This window comes from Gambusia affinis, linkage group LG20 (assembly GCF_019740435.1).
Source record: "Gambusia affinis linkage group LG20, SWU_Gaff_1.0, whole genome shotgun sequence".
In the NCBI taxonomy this organism is placed as follows: Eukaryota; Metazoa; Chordata; class Actinopteri; order Cyprinodontiformes; family Poeciliidae; genus Gambusia; species Gambusia affinis.
Genome location: NC_057887.1, coordinates 18,591,975 through 18,608,079, shown reverse-complemented (window position 1 = coordinate 18,608,079; position 16,105 = coordinate 18,591,975). Strand labels below are relative to the sequence as shown.

At 38.2% G+C, this 16,105-nt stretch overlaps 1 protein-coding gene across 4 annotated transcripts in view; it reads right to left on the bottom strand.

Annotated features, from left to right (window-relative positions):
* Positions 1 to 16,105, bottom strand: part of LOC122822894 (dynamin binding protein) — a 57,399-nt gene that overhangs the window by 6,783 nt on the left and 34,511 nt on the right. For 3 of the 4 annotated variants that reach the window (XM_044101962.1, XM_044101964.1, XM_044101965.1), the window contains 8 exons: positions 7,076 to 7,290; positions 6,335 to 6,431; positions 5,976 to 6,123; positions 4,089 to 4,106; positions 2,698 to 2,897; positions 1,663 to 1,793; positions 1,488 to 1,592; positions 1,278 to 1,409 (listed from right to left, as the gene is read on the bottom strand). In XM_044101962.1, coding sequence (XP_043957897.1) covers positions 1,278 to 1,409; positions 1,488 to 1,592; positions 1,663 to 1,793; positions 2,698 to 2,897; positions 4,089 to 4,106; positions 5,976 to 6,123; positions 6,335 to 6,431; positions 7,076 to 7,290 — 1,046 coding nt within the window. The remainder of the gene's footprint in view (positions 1 to 1,277; positions 1,410 to 1,487; positions 1,593 to 1,662; positions 1,794 to 2,697; positions 2,898 to 4,088; positions 4,107 to 5,975; positions 6,124 to 6,334; positions 6,432 to 7,075; positions 7,291 to 16,105) is intronic. The other variant, XM_044101963.1, reaches the window with a different exon arrangement.

Below are 16,105 nucleotides of genomic sequence, written 5' to 3'. Positions count from 1 at the left end.
ACAACCCACATTTTGAATGGAGCCTGTGGTTTCTAAACCCCGCGCCAAAATCTGAGCCACTTCCCGAAGCAGTCACGTGGTACAGCCGGGCAGCGAGGCTTCGGACGTCATCGTTTTCGGCTCCTCCCCTAAATGAAGCAAGCCTCGATACGCGCTTTACGGAAACGCCCCCTCCATTACTCGACACACGCCTCAAAGCCTCGGCACATCACGTAACATCACTAACCGTTAGCATCCATGTTTACTTCCGCAAACACTGAGCACTAAGTTTTTTTGTTATTGTTTTTGGCGGTTGGCAAAATACGTTACGTTAGCATTACCGCCACCAACCGGTAAGGAGTGTGGACCTCATGACATAAAAAAATGTTTTATAAAAATCAAAAATTGCCTCATATCCTCTTCCTGCAATAGATAAACTATGCACCTTTTCTTATTTATGGCAATTGGCAAAACTTCTTCTTCCTTAGATTTTAACGGCAACTTGCATCCATTAGTTTTGCATTTCTGCCATCTCTTGGATTTTATTATTTATCTTATTTATTGATATTTATTAAAGAAATAAATATCATTCCCTTTCCTTTATTACTATTTAACTGAGCAACCACATTCTCAAATTTCAATTCCCTATTAAAACCTATTTCTATAGTCAGTAATCTTTGATTCACATATTTCCTACAGCTGATAAAAACAGGTTGCATCGTTTCTTTAGTATTACACCAATTACACAAACCAGTAAGAAGTTTCCCCACCTTAAAAAGAGTCCCTTTCAAAAAGCCATTACCAGTTCTTATTCTATTTATAGTTATCTTCTCCATCCTGTTTATTCCTCTAAATCTTAGAACATCAATTGTATTTTGTATCTTGTATACCGCATTTTCCGAACTGGATTACAAGGCGCACAGTTTTTTTTGGGATAAAATTAAAGGCTTTTATGTGTGCCTTATAGTCCGGAAAATACGGTAAGTGTCTTCCACTTATTTCATTATCCCACCTCGTACTCCATAACTTCTAACTTTCTTTCCAAACTACACTTTGGCCTTCAGATTTAGATAACCAACACTGAGCCCGCTCTCTTTGGGTGACGTTATGGCGCCCTCTACTGCGCATTTGGGACACTTTCAGGTCGTTTGCAGTTCACACTGGAGATCACATTCAGGTCGCTTATATTTTGAACAAAAGATTTCACAAAGAGAATCATTGTAAAAAATTGGATTCGGGTCACTTCAGGCTTCCGTTGTTTTACGCAGCCTTGGTGAGGCTAGAAGGTCGTTACTCACAAACTGAGTGAACTGCTTGTCGCTGATGCAGCGGTGAGCTCTCTGGAAACGCTCCGGATCCAGAACGCTGCGCTCGGTGGTGTAGATGTCAATGAAACTGATGGCAGCCAGGACATTCACAGACGCCGATTCCTGCACGGAAATTGATCCAGACGTCACACTCACGGTAAAACGTAAACATAAACAGACTCATGGGGGTTTTCCTCGTACCCTGATGTGCTGCAGGTACATGGAAACGTCTCTGATGAAAGACTTGATGAGCCTCTCCTGCAGCCTGAACTTCTTCTCTGCATCATCAAACTCTTCATTTTTAACCTAGAGAAATAAAAATAAATGTTATTTAGGCTTTAGGAACACTTGAGTCAGAGCAGAACCAGAAACGAACCTGAAGAGAGATTCCTGTGAGGTGCTTGATGTGGCTGCTGACGCGGTTCGACTTTTTAATGATGGAGTGAACGCTCAGCTTGGCGATCTTGTCTATGAAGGATTCCTCGTCTCCTTTCCTGTACTTCACCACTGTGGACACCAGAGGGAGAACTTCAGAGCGGAAGGTCATAGAACCAAATCAGATGAAGTTATTTAAATTCCCTTTGGGATCAATAAAGTATTTTTTAATTTGAATTATCTCTGGTGTCTTACAAAATCAGTCATAATCTCTCATGCTACAGAGACAAACTTTAATCTGTTTTATTTGGATTATTTGTCCCAGATCAATTAAAATTAATTCGTTATGTCAAAGGAAGACGATACAAAGCCTTCCTTTCTTTTTTGAACACACTAACTGAATGGTAAAACATGGCAGTGGCAGAATTATGCTGTGGGATGCTCTTCTTCTGTGGAATTGGGAAGCTGGTTAGAGTTAAATGGAAAGGTGGATGGAGCTAAACATGCAGACAAAGCAACAACTAAATGGTTTAGATCAGGTGTGTCTAAAAAGTGGTCCGAGTGCCTAATGTGGCACTTGGAATGTTTTTTTGCGGCCCTAGATAGTAACTTTTTTTAAAATAAAGTATCTTGAGATGACATTTGTTGTGATTTGGCGCTATATAAATAAACTGAACTGAAAACTGAATTGATTTTTTGAATAAGATTTTCAGACAATACAAAGTATTAATACACTTTTTTCTGTTAGAATAATTTCATAGTAAATTTAATAGCAACTTTTATTCAAAAAAGCAAACTTTGGTGCATCTATTCATTAAATTTAATTAAATACATAAAACATTTTAAAAGCTGCTGCTGACAAAAATCAACCCCAAAAATTAGGGAATGTTTTTTTTCCTCTAACTGTGGAAACATGCAAGGCCTTTTTTAATGTTTTGGATCTACAAAATATTTTTCTAGAACAAAAGTCTGACTACATTCTTTCTACTTTACAAAATGAATATGAACCCAATGAAATGAAGTTAATTATGTTTACCCAGATCCTTCCTGCGCTTGTACTCGTTGATGTTGACGTTGATCTGCTTGATGGCCTGCACAGCCTGGGTCAGCTGGTGCCGGTCCGGGTGGTTCTCCGGCGTGGCGCCCTGCAGCTCCGACAGCAGCAGCGGGTAACGCATCACCCGCTGCACCGGCTTGATCAAGAACGAGCCCAGGTTGATGTAATTAGTTTTACCCCTGCAAAAGAGCCAGAAAACATTTATTATTTACGAAGCAAATAAAACATGTAAAACTGTAAAAAGTTTTCACAAGAATCACACAGAGTCATCATGAGATCAGTGATGGAGGAATATATGGAGCTATCATCTGGACCATCCAATGATAAGCGCTTCATCACAAGCATGTTTCTGATGATGACCAAAGCTCTGATTGAGAGGCTTTGAGGGAAAGCAGAAGAAACTGATTTGCTTTAATGAAACCTACAGGACCAAGCTTTTACTTAAAAAGCTAAAGAAGTTTATGACGGCGCATTAGGGCCCCTGCAGATAGAAAGGAAAAAGAGGATTAAATTTCTGTCGAAAGCTCAAATGTTGCGATTCCTCTCACACTTTTCCAAGTGGCTTTTTTCTAGAACATTTCTGAGTTTGAAAAGTCAAAATTTGCTAGAAAAAAAGTTTGAAATTTTGATATTAATTTCAGTAACGGTATAGAAAAAAACTTGGACATTTCTGAGTTTGAAAAGCTGAAATTTGCTAGAAAAAAAAATTTGAGTTTAATCTCAGAACTTGGAAATTTCTGAATCTGAGTCAAAGAAATTTTAATTTTCAAACTTGGAACTTCCAGTCCACAACATTTCTGAGATTAATCTCAACATTTCTGAGATTTTTCTAACAAAAATTTAGATTTTTGGAGCCAATAAATATTCCTGCATTTTCTAGAAAATTTCTGATTTTTTTTTTGACTTGAAATTTTCGATCCCAAGATTTTTCTTGCCTTTCCTACAAAATATCTGAATTTTTTGGCAGATTTTTTTTTTCCTATGTGCAATGGGCCTAATACGACATCGTAGAAATTAAATAAGCATAATTTGTTTTTTGTTTAACAAATTTCTAAATATCTCATCATAACTGACATACAGTTCCTTTTGTAGTCCTGTAGGTGGCATTGTTTCCCAGAATCAATCTCATGCTGCCCGTTTAAAACAGGAGAAGAGGAGCTGGGACGCATTAAATGCCAACAGAACCGCAGGAAACACATGCAGACACAAAGAAGCAAGTCTCCATTCAGCACAGCTGTTTTTAAAGGTTCATTTTCACTTTGAGCACAAACACAGAGGCCATTTTTAAAGGAGGGTTAGTGAGCAGCAGACATGCAGTCAGGATGGCTCCCAGACTGAAAATCATGCCGACATTCATTAAGTAGACTTACTGCTTGCGGTATATCGCCCTGTAGAAAGGAAAGAAGTAGAAAGATAACATAAAAAACTGTGTTCAAAGTGTAAGTATGATGCTTGGATTCTCACAAGTCTTTATGTTGGCAAATGTGACAAAAGCGTTTCTCAAACAAGAGATTAAGATTAAACCTGAGAGATTAGGAGTTACAGATTTGTCATTTAAAGTTGGACAGAAGCTCAAAGAAGCAGTAAAAACATTGGGTGTGGGTAACATGACCTTTTCAAATCTTATAGAAACATTAAAAAATATTGTTCGTATGAAGCAGATAACTAGAAGTTACAAAATGATTGTAAAAGCGTCAACTGAGCTCGATAGGAACAACAGTCATTTTCCTTTTGTTTACGGAGCCGTAGCCTCTTTGTTCCAGCAGCTTCCTGTTCGCAGATCGAGAGTTTGTCTCCAAACGCGACAATAAATCACTGAAAACCAGAAGTCTGCTGAAGAAGCTGAGTCACAGACGGTGAAACCGGACGGGAGGAACGAGGCCAGGCGCATTCCTGGGCTGCTCCAAAAGACTGACACCAGAAAAACTAACCACTCCGAGTCCGAGCACGCTGACGTCTTCAAATGAACCAAATGTCAACCGGAACTGGACTGCTCTTCTGCTATGATAAACTTTCAGAACCTTTGGGTTTTCTAAGTGGACTTGGGAGCAGAAAAAGTAGAAAAATATTATACTTTAATCCTTTAAATGGTTTTTCCTCATCTATGAGATCTGTTTCTGAGCTTAGAGTGGTTCAGCATTAATAAAATCAACATAACCAGAGCAGTAAGGTGTTTTATAATGCGGTCTCCGGGTAGAGTTTGACACTTTCAGGGTATTCCTTGTTAGCATCACACAGCTATTAAACCCAAGTAGGTTTACATGAATAAACTGGCCAACTACTCATCTTTTGTGCTTGCTTCTGGTTTTACAGCTGACAAATGTTAGATGTGGAAAATGTTATCCTCAAATTAAAAGTAGTACCTTTTTATTAGTGAGCAGATAGAAATATGAGGTTTTACTGCACTGAGTAATCCATATTTAGACCACGAATGCTCATTGAAAAAGACATTAAGATTCGCTGTTTAGCTAAAACAATGAAGGAACTTTACCTCCACATATTTGAAAAAACACACATTTCAAAGAAAGGAAAAGTTTAAAAAGTTAGTTTGAATGAACACCAACATGAAAAATATAATGTTTCATTTTGAGTTTCTGCAAAATATTTGCAATATGCAGCGCCAATGTGGGTAACTAAACACTTCATGAAGCTACTATCATGTTACCTAAAACATGGAAAGCTTTACCATTTGTTTTTAAGACAGCTTACTCAACATCTCTTTTCGCAATTTAGCGTCTATTAAAAGAGTGTTTTGTCAGAGTAAAGGCAAGAAAAACATGCTCCCTGCAACACCAGGAGTGAAGTTATCGTAATAACACGATATTGGCTGGAAAGCGCAACGTCTCCCCTTTCAGAAACCGTTGGAATCTTTCAGCTAGCACAAAGCCGGCTTGTAAAGACGTGTCGTCTGCGACACCTTTCTGCCGATAAGGGTTTGCATATCAGTTGCTGCAGCAGCCAATACAGTCTCTCTTTCATTGTAAAAACCACTTTTATAAGACTTGCAAATGGAAATAAGCTTTTCTTGTAGAAATTAGCAGTGCGAAATGCTCAAAGGGGGTTTAGGAAGGTGGATGGTTCCTGGTGCCGATGATTTTAATCAAATTGGATCAAGACTATAAAACCCATAGCAGCCACTAAACCAGGCGTTTATGTGGGAGGCCACTTCTGCTTGTTTCTTCAGTACGAATGAAGTGAAAGTTTTTTCATAATTTCCATGCAACAGTTTAAGACGCTGTGTCCACTCCATCACGCACCTCAGCCTCTCCAGGCACTCCAACACGTGACCCTGGATGTTTTCCTTTTTCTCGTAGCTCTCCAGCAGAGAGATGGCATCGTCGTGGTTTTGGCAGTACAGCTTGTACACTTCCTCCAGCTCAGCTTTGAAATCTAGAAACACGACTCCTGACAGGACAGGACAGGACAGGATGCAAAAATGTCATGAAATGTGATTCGTTTAAACGAAAAGAAAAAAAAAAAAAGTGTAAAAATTGGTTTAAATGGGCATCAAAAACACTTTTCAAATGGCTCCTAAATCTCATGTAGCCGGTTAAAAGCAGGAAATGTGTTGAGTTGTAATCAGAATTTAGAAAAGACAAACTTTAGTAGCCCTTACCTACGGATTCTGATTCTTGTAGTCTGACTAAAAGCCGTTGAGAAAGGTCAATCACAGAGCTGATGTTCCCGAAGAGTCCCTCAAAGTCCACTTCCACCTGGTGAGAATAAAGCAAGTAAGGTGATTTACTGGACAGTTTATATCATTACTGAATATAACAGAACATGCACATTATATCTACAGTAAAAATCTAAATACTAGAGAGATTAAACTTTTAGAAAATGGTCATGCAACTATGATTGAGCATTAGGGCCACAATAAGAAATTAAAAATAATAAAATTACGAGAAAAAAGTCAAAATAACACAACTTTATTCTGGTACAATTTCTATTCCCGTAATATGACTTTATCCTCAAATTATTTAGATTTTCTTCTTGTATTTTTTAGACTCATCAACTTTATACTTGAAGCATTATGACCATTCTCATAAATTAATGATTTTATTCTCATAACTTAATGATTTTATTCTCATAACTTAATGACTTTATTCTTGTAATTTAATGACTTTATTCTCATAATTTTATTCTCATAAATTTATAATTTTACTTTCATGATTTTATGACTTTTTCTCATAATTTTATATCTTTATTCTCTTTATTTATGGACATTATCCTAATAGTATTTTATGACTATTCTCAATGAAATTTTTTGTATTTTTAATTTTTCTTAGCAGAGTCCAAATACTCCATCATACGTAACGTTATTATAGTTTTTAAATTTCCCATGCTGTTGAATTTTTACCTTCCTCTCCTGCAGCGGCACGATGATCTCGTCGATGCACATTTGCAGGTCGTTGACGTAGTCCTCCTCGGTCTGCAGCAGCTCTTCGATGACCTTTGACCTCTTCTCCAGCATCCTCTGCCCAGGATCCTCGGGGTCCGTGCCGGCAGCGGGGGCTTCGTCGGAGGCCGGGCCGGAGTCCACGGGTTTGGGCTGCGACGACAGCAGCGTCATCTCTGGAAAGTCAAGATTAAACCTCTTTAAACCTCTTGGCTGATATCTGAGATTAAAACGGAACAAAACAATCAGCTTGTCGCAGAAACAAAAGCAGAAATAGTTTCCCAGCCCACGTATCCACCCGTTTGTAGCCAAACGACCCCGTACCCGCCCAGCCGTTCCGCCCCAAACTCCTCGCCCCGTCCAGATAGCTGGCCGGCGGCGGCGGCGGCGCTCATCTGTGGGGAGGCCCATGACTGAGGGGAAGGCCTGGATCACGCATCGCTGCCTTTCATGAATAGAGACAAAACCGAAGTGGACTCGGGCTCTTTGTGAGCGGCACAATGGACTGTGACAGCGACCGCAGACATGCGGCTCTCAGGAGCAGAGCAAACTTTAAAGTTTTTCAGTAAGCATGTGCCGCTCATGCATACTGATAACTGTGTCCAATCCATCTGGACGAGGTCAGATCTGGATCAGGGAGTTGCTTTCCCAACATTAGAACTGATTCTGGTGGGAGTAAAATGTAAAAACAAAAGATAAGAAAATGAAGAAAGATAAAAGAAAAGCCATAAAAAAGAAACTGTGCAAAGAAAGACATTCAGAAAAAATCCAAAACTCTGAATCACTGCAGCAGAAACCACAACGTACCAAAGAAATTTGTTGCCAATCTCACATTTGAAGAAGAAGCAACGAGTTCTCAAAGTTTGAGTGGTTTGAAGAGGAAAGTCATAAATTAAAGTCCTGATGGAACCACAGTTCTCCATGAAGAACCTTCCTGCTAAAATCCTTGAAGGAAGAAACTTCCAGAAACCAGAGACACACCGATCCAAAATCAATATCTGTATCAGTATTTAAAAATACTCTGGTATCCGTGACGATGTGCCCAATCTGTAAGGATAGATCTACTCAGTCTAATTCTATGCCTTATTATTTATTTTACATTATATTTAGAACAACTAATTGCACCTTCTGAACCACTTTTTGTTGCAGTTTATTTTTTAAACCTGTTTTTCTGTATCAGATTGATATCGGCGGATTCTAAACCTCAAATATTGGTATCGGTATCAGTAGAGGAAAAAAGTGGAAATATTGTAAAAAACATGATGTAATCACCAAAAAAATAATAATCCTGATATTTATGCTGTAGGCATTCACACTCTAGAGTTCCTGTCTGTCTTTATTCTTTTTATTATTCTAGCTGCTCTTTTTACGCTGTGCTTCTTCTCCTGCACACTTTGTGCTATTTTCACCATTTAACTTTTATTCTACTCAGTTTGCTCTCCTAATGCCGGCTGCATCTCCTGGTATTCATAACCTTCATACTTTTTATAATATTTACTATAATATTACTTTTAATACAGTTTGGGTGGAATTTTTGCATTGTTCAAAAGCTTTTACTCCTCTTCTACAGTTTTTCTGTTACAATAATCCCATTTAGGCACTTTACAGGATTATAATTTGTTCTGGTGCTTCTGCCTATTTCTTGCAAGTCTTCAGCAGTCGACTTTGAATGTTTTGGCATTTTCGACAAAAGTAGTCAGCATTCACACTTGCATTTTTGCAGGAAATGCACACTTTCTAGTATTTTAACATTTTAACAGTATTTAGGTTAACACTTCAAGCGTGCTCTTATTTTGAAATTCTGTATTTTGCACTAAAACTTCATTCACCTGTTTTGGGCCAAATAACTAATTTATAGCTATTTTATTATTTGTTGTAACTGCAATTGATTTTTTTTATCTAGAATTTGCTGTTTATTCAATAGAAAATGTAGATTTTGATATGTCTTAACTTCTGTTTATTCTAATTTGGCAGAAATTGTTCCCTCTATTTTCTACCAGACGTTTAAATACTTGTTGTTCCAAACTAAATAACTAATACTTTTAAATAATCAAAGCACTCATGATTAAACAATGTGAATAGAGTTTGAGACAAACACTCCTTTAACCACTTAGATGTCAATAGTTTATGATTAAAACGAATTGATTACGAGTAAAAATGCTTCAGTTATTCTATAGATTGTATGTTTGCCGCAAAAGTTACTGTTTTATCCAATTTTATTTGACCTTTTAATGTCCAATTTGCAAGTTTTTAATGAAGATTTAGGTAAAGATCTTTATTAAACAAAGGCAATATATAAAAACCCAAGAGATTAGTAACCTGCGTCATCATGTTGCAGTTTATATCCAATCTGTAATCTGTAATCTGTAATCTCTACTTCAAAGTTGCACAAAAACGTTTAAATTTGTGCACTGAGAGATCTGTGTTTGAAGTGAGCAAACCTCAGTGTAGAGACATTAAATGGAGCAGAGACCTGACCCAGACAGGACCCGGGTTCTGGGCACGGGACGTCCCGGTGGGTGCAGACTGAGCATGTGCAGTTATTTGTTGCCACGGCTGCAGGTGACGTCATTCGTCTCCTTCGAACAGATGCTGTCAGAGACTAACGACGTTAACTCTGCTTACCCTCGTTTCATCATCCCCAACAACAGCGTCGCTTCCCCTTTAAGTATCCAGGACTTGGCAGGTCATAGGTGGCAAAAATTCAACCTTTTTCAACTAATTGTTGGACGTTTTAACACACAAAGGCACAAATTATCACCAAAACAATGCAGGAGGTTTCTGATCCTCTCCCTGTTCCCGTGACTTGGCAGAAGCTCAACTCAAATGAGATTTTCTCATCGCTTCAACCCGATCGGCCAGCACTCGTGCATTTCCTCCGCCGGTCAGAAACTGGTTCACTAATTGGGTTTCTTTTTCTTTTCTGTTTTTCTTTTTAGAAGTCACCTTGCAACACAATGCGGGAGGAATGGAAAAACAATGGACTCGGTATCTAATTGCAATCAATCGCCTCATTCCCACGTTTGATGTAGAACGAATTACACGCTCCGATTCACAATCTTCTAAATATGCAACAGTTTCCATCAGAACCAACCTGGGAAGGCTCGCTCTGACCCAGTTTACCAGAATCTCTTTGTTTTATCTCAGTAAATATAAACCCACACACAGTGTACTGATTCAACAGCAGCCATGAACTGTGTTTATACTCGATTGTAACAAATTTCTGTGGTAAATTCTGTACTTTCTAATAAATTTTTGTTTCTTTTAGCAGTAAAAATAAATTGGTAAATTAATTTTTTGACAGTTTCAGTGATCCAGTCTGTATAATGAGCAATCGGTTGACATTTTGTAACCGTGCTCCATGTGATTTCCCGGTTATCGTTGGCTGAATCCTGAACAGTAAACACTCAAAACGGCAACAGATGCAGAACAAACTGTACTTGATACAACATGAAACTGAAGCAATGGTCTGCAGCTTATGAGCTTCTTTATCGCCACAAAAAGGAAGTTTGTCATAGATGCATTTTTTCTTTTTTTTTGGCTTTACATGTAAGAAAAACAAAGACAGGGCAGATCTGGATGTGTATAAAGCACCAATATAAAAAAAATAAACAAATCGGTACATATGTTAAGGTATTTACAATAGATACATAAAATAAGAATTGCTTAAAAATTTAAAAAGTCAAAAATTCTATAAATATGATTTGTAAATTTAACGATGAAATATCAGAGATATTATATTAGAGAGAGTTTAATGAACTGATAAAGTTGATTAATAAAATTTACACTAGAAGATAAAAACAATCAAGTTACACATGCTTTTCATAAATTAAATGCAATCTACTTCCTATTTTAAGAGTTACTTAGCAGATTACTTAATTTATTATTTCAAAATGCATATAATTGTGGCACTTTTAGCCCTCCGTAGGTCTTAAATCATCATGTGTCACAAATATCTAACTAATCTAACTGAAATATTTAATTTTTTACTCTTTTATTTTGAAAAAATAAAAGTAAAAAAAAATGTTGAGGAGAGAAATGTAATTAGGAAAGAAAATTAAAATGTCTATGCAAAGAGAAAAACAGTAGAAATGGACATTAAACTAATCAACATAAATTATATTTTAGACTCCAGCCAGATTACACGGATGAAAACCTGACAGTAAAACATGTTAGACTTTTAAATATTGCCTAATTTTCCAGTAATGTAGAAAAAACAAAAAAGCAGGAAAAAAATCTGATGGGGTAATTTTAATTTTGGCATTTTTGAGTCTGATAATAAGTGGGTCACTGTAAAAGCCAGAAAATAAACTGCAGATCTTGAATTTCTAATAAATCACCTTAAAAGTCTGTCAAACCCTGTGAGTCTTAATCATTTGATCACACACTCAACCAATGTTTTCCACCATTTTCAACCAGCACAGAGTTCAAAGGTCAGACAAAAACAGCACATCCAAGTTATTTCACCATGTTTGACGAGTAAAACCGGAAGCAGCTCAGTTTTACATCAAATCTTTCAGTCAGAAAACCTCCAGCCTGTCTGGTTCCTTTGACTGGTTGCTATGATTCTCCAATCAAACATTTCCACTTCTCAGCTTACAAAAGCAAAGTGTTTTCTAGAAGAGTCACAGAAGGAAGGGCAGAGTATCTCATAGACCCATAAAGTGACGCAGGACCGAAATAAAAAACCACACCAGCTCCTCTGACACGCAGCGTGACTCACCTGATGGCCACACCTGAAGGATCAGCTCCAGTCATCAAGGGTTTATCAGAAACTAAACTCTGGTTATCAGCAGGAACTTATAATGCTCCCAGGGACTTCAGGTGAATGTTAAATCATTTTTGGTGAAGGTAAATATAGAAATATCTGATATTGAACGACCTTCGCTGTTGTTTCTCAGAGCGAGAGAGAAAAGTGACTTTTCAACACCGTCACCTGTTCTGTGATCGGATTTAAAGTTCATGGTTGTTCCAACCATGATCAGGCATCACAGGAAGTTTTCTGGACCTTAATGAGAAAGATTTGGTGGAGTCTGACGCAGTCCAGTCCAGTCCAGTCCTCGGATCGAGTCGTTTCGTGTTTCACAAGCTGCCGTCACCCGGCAGACTGAACTCCATCACAATTAGGAACAAGTTATTAAACTTATTCCCCTCTCCCCCAAGTTTTCCTGCTAAAAATACACCTAAACAAATATTTTTATCACTCTTAAAGCCAAACCGATCCAAGTGAACTCATTTCTGTTGTGTAATGCTAACACTAATGCTAAAGTTTCCTGCTTCTCTGCAGTCAACCTGATACAGAGTCAAACGTTTGGCCCGCATGCGACTCTCTAAGGTCACGAGACAATAAGCGCCTGTGTGTTCTGCTCCAAAGTTCGCCGCAGTGTGCACACCGTTTCCACGGCAACAGGCGGGAAAAGCTGGGGCCCTCCTCGTATGAGGTTTGGGGCGGCGGGGGGGAAGCTGGGAGTGGCTTTTCCCAAAAGATCCCGCTGAGAAACTCGGCTGAGACCAGAAGCCGGTTGGAAAATAAGCCCAAACATGCTGCCGACACCTCCAAACTGGTTTGCATGAGAACCTGCAAGCCGCGGCATGCAGCCAATGCACGATGCGCTCCAAATAATTCACAAGACTGACAGGTGCAATAAAGAAATAAATAAATCAGAGCAGGATTTATGAATGTGTTTTTGGAAGTAGATGTTTGTGTCATTTCCCTGTAGACGATTGGAACAATAAATTTCATCTAGTTTTTCAATCATCTCAGTAAAACAAAGAGAATCTACTTAAATAAATCCTCTTGCTATTGTCCAGACTGAATCGCTGACCGTTTTAGGAGGCAGGGGAGTTTATTTAGTGGCAAACTGTCCTGTTTATCTCTTTTAGGGTCAGATGTCAAAGGGTCACATTCTTGCTCCTATGCGAAACTTCCCAGGAACCAGTTTCTAACGTTTACCCCGGGCCTCAGGATGCAAACACGTTGTATCCTTCTTGAGTCTTATCAGGTTTTTGTGAGTAAAAAACACAAATCACCACTAAATTGTGAATTGTGGGAAAAATCGATAGTTTTCAAAGTTTTTTACTAACTAAAATCCAGTTTTCTTTTCAATCCAGTGAATCTACAACTGTCAAGTTTTTATGAAAAAAAAACAACACAAAGCAGCACTAAGCTGATAAATGTGAGGATAAGTTGTAGTTTTTAGGGTTTTGTTTTTTTTGCGATTAAAAATCTTAAAAGTGTGGCATGCATTTATATTCAGCCTCATTTTACTCAGCTTCCTCCAACAAAACCCAGTTCTTTTCAAAATCTTGTCCAGCTCCAACAAACTTCCAAGATTTTTTTTGTGAAATACGAGGAGAGTTTGTAGTTTCTTGCAAATAAAAATCCTAAAAGTGTGGAATGCATTTATATTCGGTCTCTTTTTATTCAGTTTCCTCCAACTGAAATTTAATTTTGCAAGGCACTATAACCAAAGTGTTGAAGCCAAACTCTATAAAAGCAGGGCTTTTACGTGACCCATGGGGTGTTTAAGATGAGATTTTCTCAAGTGGAGGACGCTGCGATTTAATTACCACCCTGAATTATTCAAATGCTGCAACACTTGAACCAAGCAGCGTTTAAAGGCCGGGATCGCTTACTTCTTTGAAACTTCCAGCTTTGCATTATTTGACGATGAACAATATGCAATTACTTCAAGAGACCATCAGTTTTGAATATTTACAGAGGGAGCTTAAAGTTGGGCCTCCTAATACCAAGAAAGCTGCAATGTCTTGGAAATAAACACAAGAAGGAGGATTTTTAATCTTTTAGGCCCCACAAGTGACTCAGGAGTGCAACCTAGTACAACACAGTGGAGACAGTTTCATAGTTTTTATGCATCAGAGCACAAGTCATTTAAGGTTTTTACAAATTTCCATTCTTTTTCTTATCCCAGCTCTCTCCATACATGAGCAGATTGCACTAGTCATTATTCTCTACAACAAATAACCAGATTTTTAGTGGAGTTTTTTGTCACCATTTTGTACTTTTGCAGTTTTGACGCTACTTTTTTAGTTTATTTCAGGTGTAAAATGGAAATATTTAGTGTAACTGCTGACTTTAATAAGAAGAGTAGAAAAAATATCCAGATTGCCATTAATTATTGTTCTTAAAGAGAAACAGAAATCAGCTAATACTCTATTAGCACACATAAGTTTTCCAAAAATGGGAGGTTGGAAATCAATCACAAAACTTTGACTTTGCTAATTTACTCCAGAAGTTCTGAACTGGTGCAAGTTTACCGAAATGCTCCCAGTTTCAGATTTGACTTGTGGGAAAAATATCTGCAGTACAAGCTGTGTAAGAACAGCTGGAGCCGACTAGACATGTCAGAGTTGATCAGTTCCTGGTTACTGGACAGGTAGAGACAGGTGCATCCCTTCAGGCTTTATGAGCTTTTATAAAATCTTTCACTGTGTCCTAAAATATTTTATGGTTGCTTTACAATCAGTGACTAAAACGAAGACAGAACACTTCACTTTTCTAAAAATATTTAAATCTTGTCTCTTCTGATAAAACCCCAAAAATCTAAATATGCATTATTATTATAATTTAAAAGACTTGCAATAAAGCTCACAATTGAGATGGAAGAGAATAAATGAAATCATGTGTGACTCATCCATACGGAAGTAATGTAAATAACTTTCTGCCAGTCGTCAGTGAGATTAGGCATCTTTAAAGCAACGTTGTCAGATGATTTGAGATTTTATCCTAAGATTTCCTGTCTTAGCTCACCAACACCAATGGCAGCAACTAACCAGGGATTACAGCGGACAACACGGCACTAGCTCCTGGATCACGGACGGATGACGACACATTAATCACACAAAGGTGCCTCAAACAAGTTAATTATTTTAAAATGAATGGAGGAGACATAATGTACGAACCACATAACTAACAGGAGGAAAATTATAAACTGTCATGTTTGGAGAGGAACAGTTCACTTGTGCAATTGTAAAACATTGCATTGACCTTTATGGAAAATGTTAGCACATTTTTTAAGCATTTGTGTAGATTTGTTTCTAAAACCTGCCAAAGCACCACATGTATTCAAATTTGTAACATTAATTAGACTAAACTGATCAGGACAAGAGTGCAAGATTCAACAGGGAAAACATACAGGGTAAAAGATAAAAAGCCTCTAACATCACTTCAATGTCACTTTAAGCCTAACAAGTCCTGCAACAGGATGGTCTGCTGTTATTTGCTCTACAATTTAAGAGCAAACCCCTGACTGAGCTGCAACAGTTTAACAAGATTAACGGATGACAAGACGCTGCACAGGCAAGCGCGCACATACGCAAGCACGCCTCTGTGTGATCTGAAAGATGCCGTCAGCTCTCAAATTAAGCCTCCCAAGGCCTAACTAGTGCGCACACACACACACACACACACACCCATTCACATATACACACACAGAGTTTCGGGCTCATGCGGCAGAGAGGGAGTCAGGTCAGTGCTGGACACCGCCAGGCACCAGACAAACCCCCACCATCCACTCACCATGCTGACGCTACAGATTAGTACTTAGACTCCTAAAAAGTGTGTGTGTGTGTGTGTGTGTGTAGTTTGAGAGGGCTTCTAGGTAACTGGGGGAGGGGGTCATGGGGCGCCACCTGCTTCATCTCAGACACAACAATATGATCCAAGGAAGTGCTCCTTTGTCTTTGTCCAAGTCATCATGAAACAATCCCACACTGCCAAGCTTTCCTGCGATGGTTTGGTTGCGATTTCTTTACCCAAATCCATGAAAAACAGGAATGTTTTCCAACATTTCAGTCTTATTCTGTTTGGCGTAAGTCCAATTTGTGTAGTTTGTCATTACCAAAAAAGAATTTAATCCCAAACTTGAATGTCAAACATTGTTTTTCTATTTTAACTGAGCTGTAGAAAAGTGTCACGTACGCTTAAACTCAGTGTGATGCGCCAACATAAAATCCATCTTCTTCCTCATC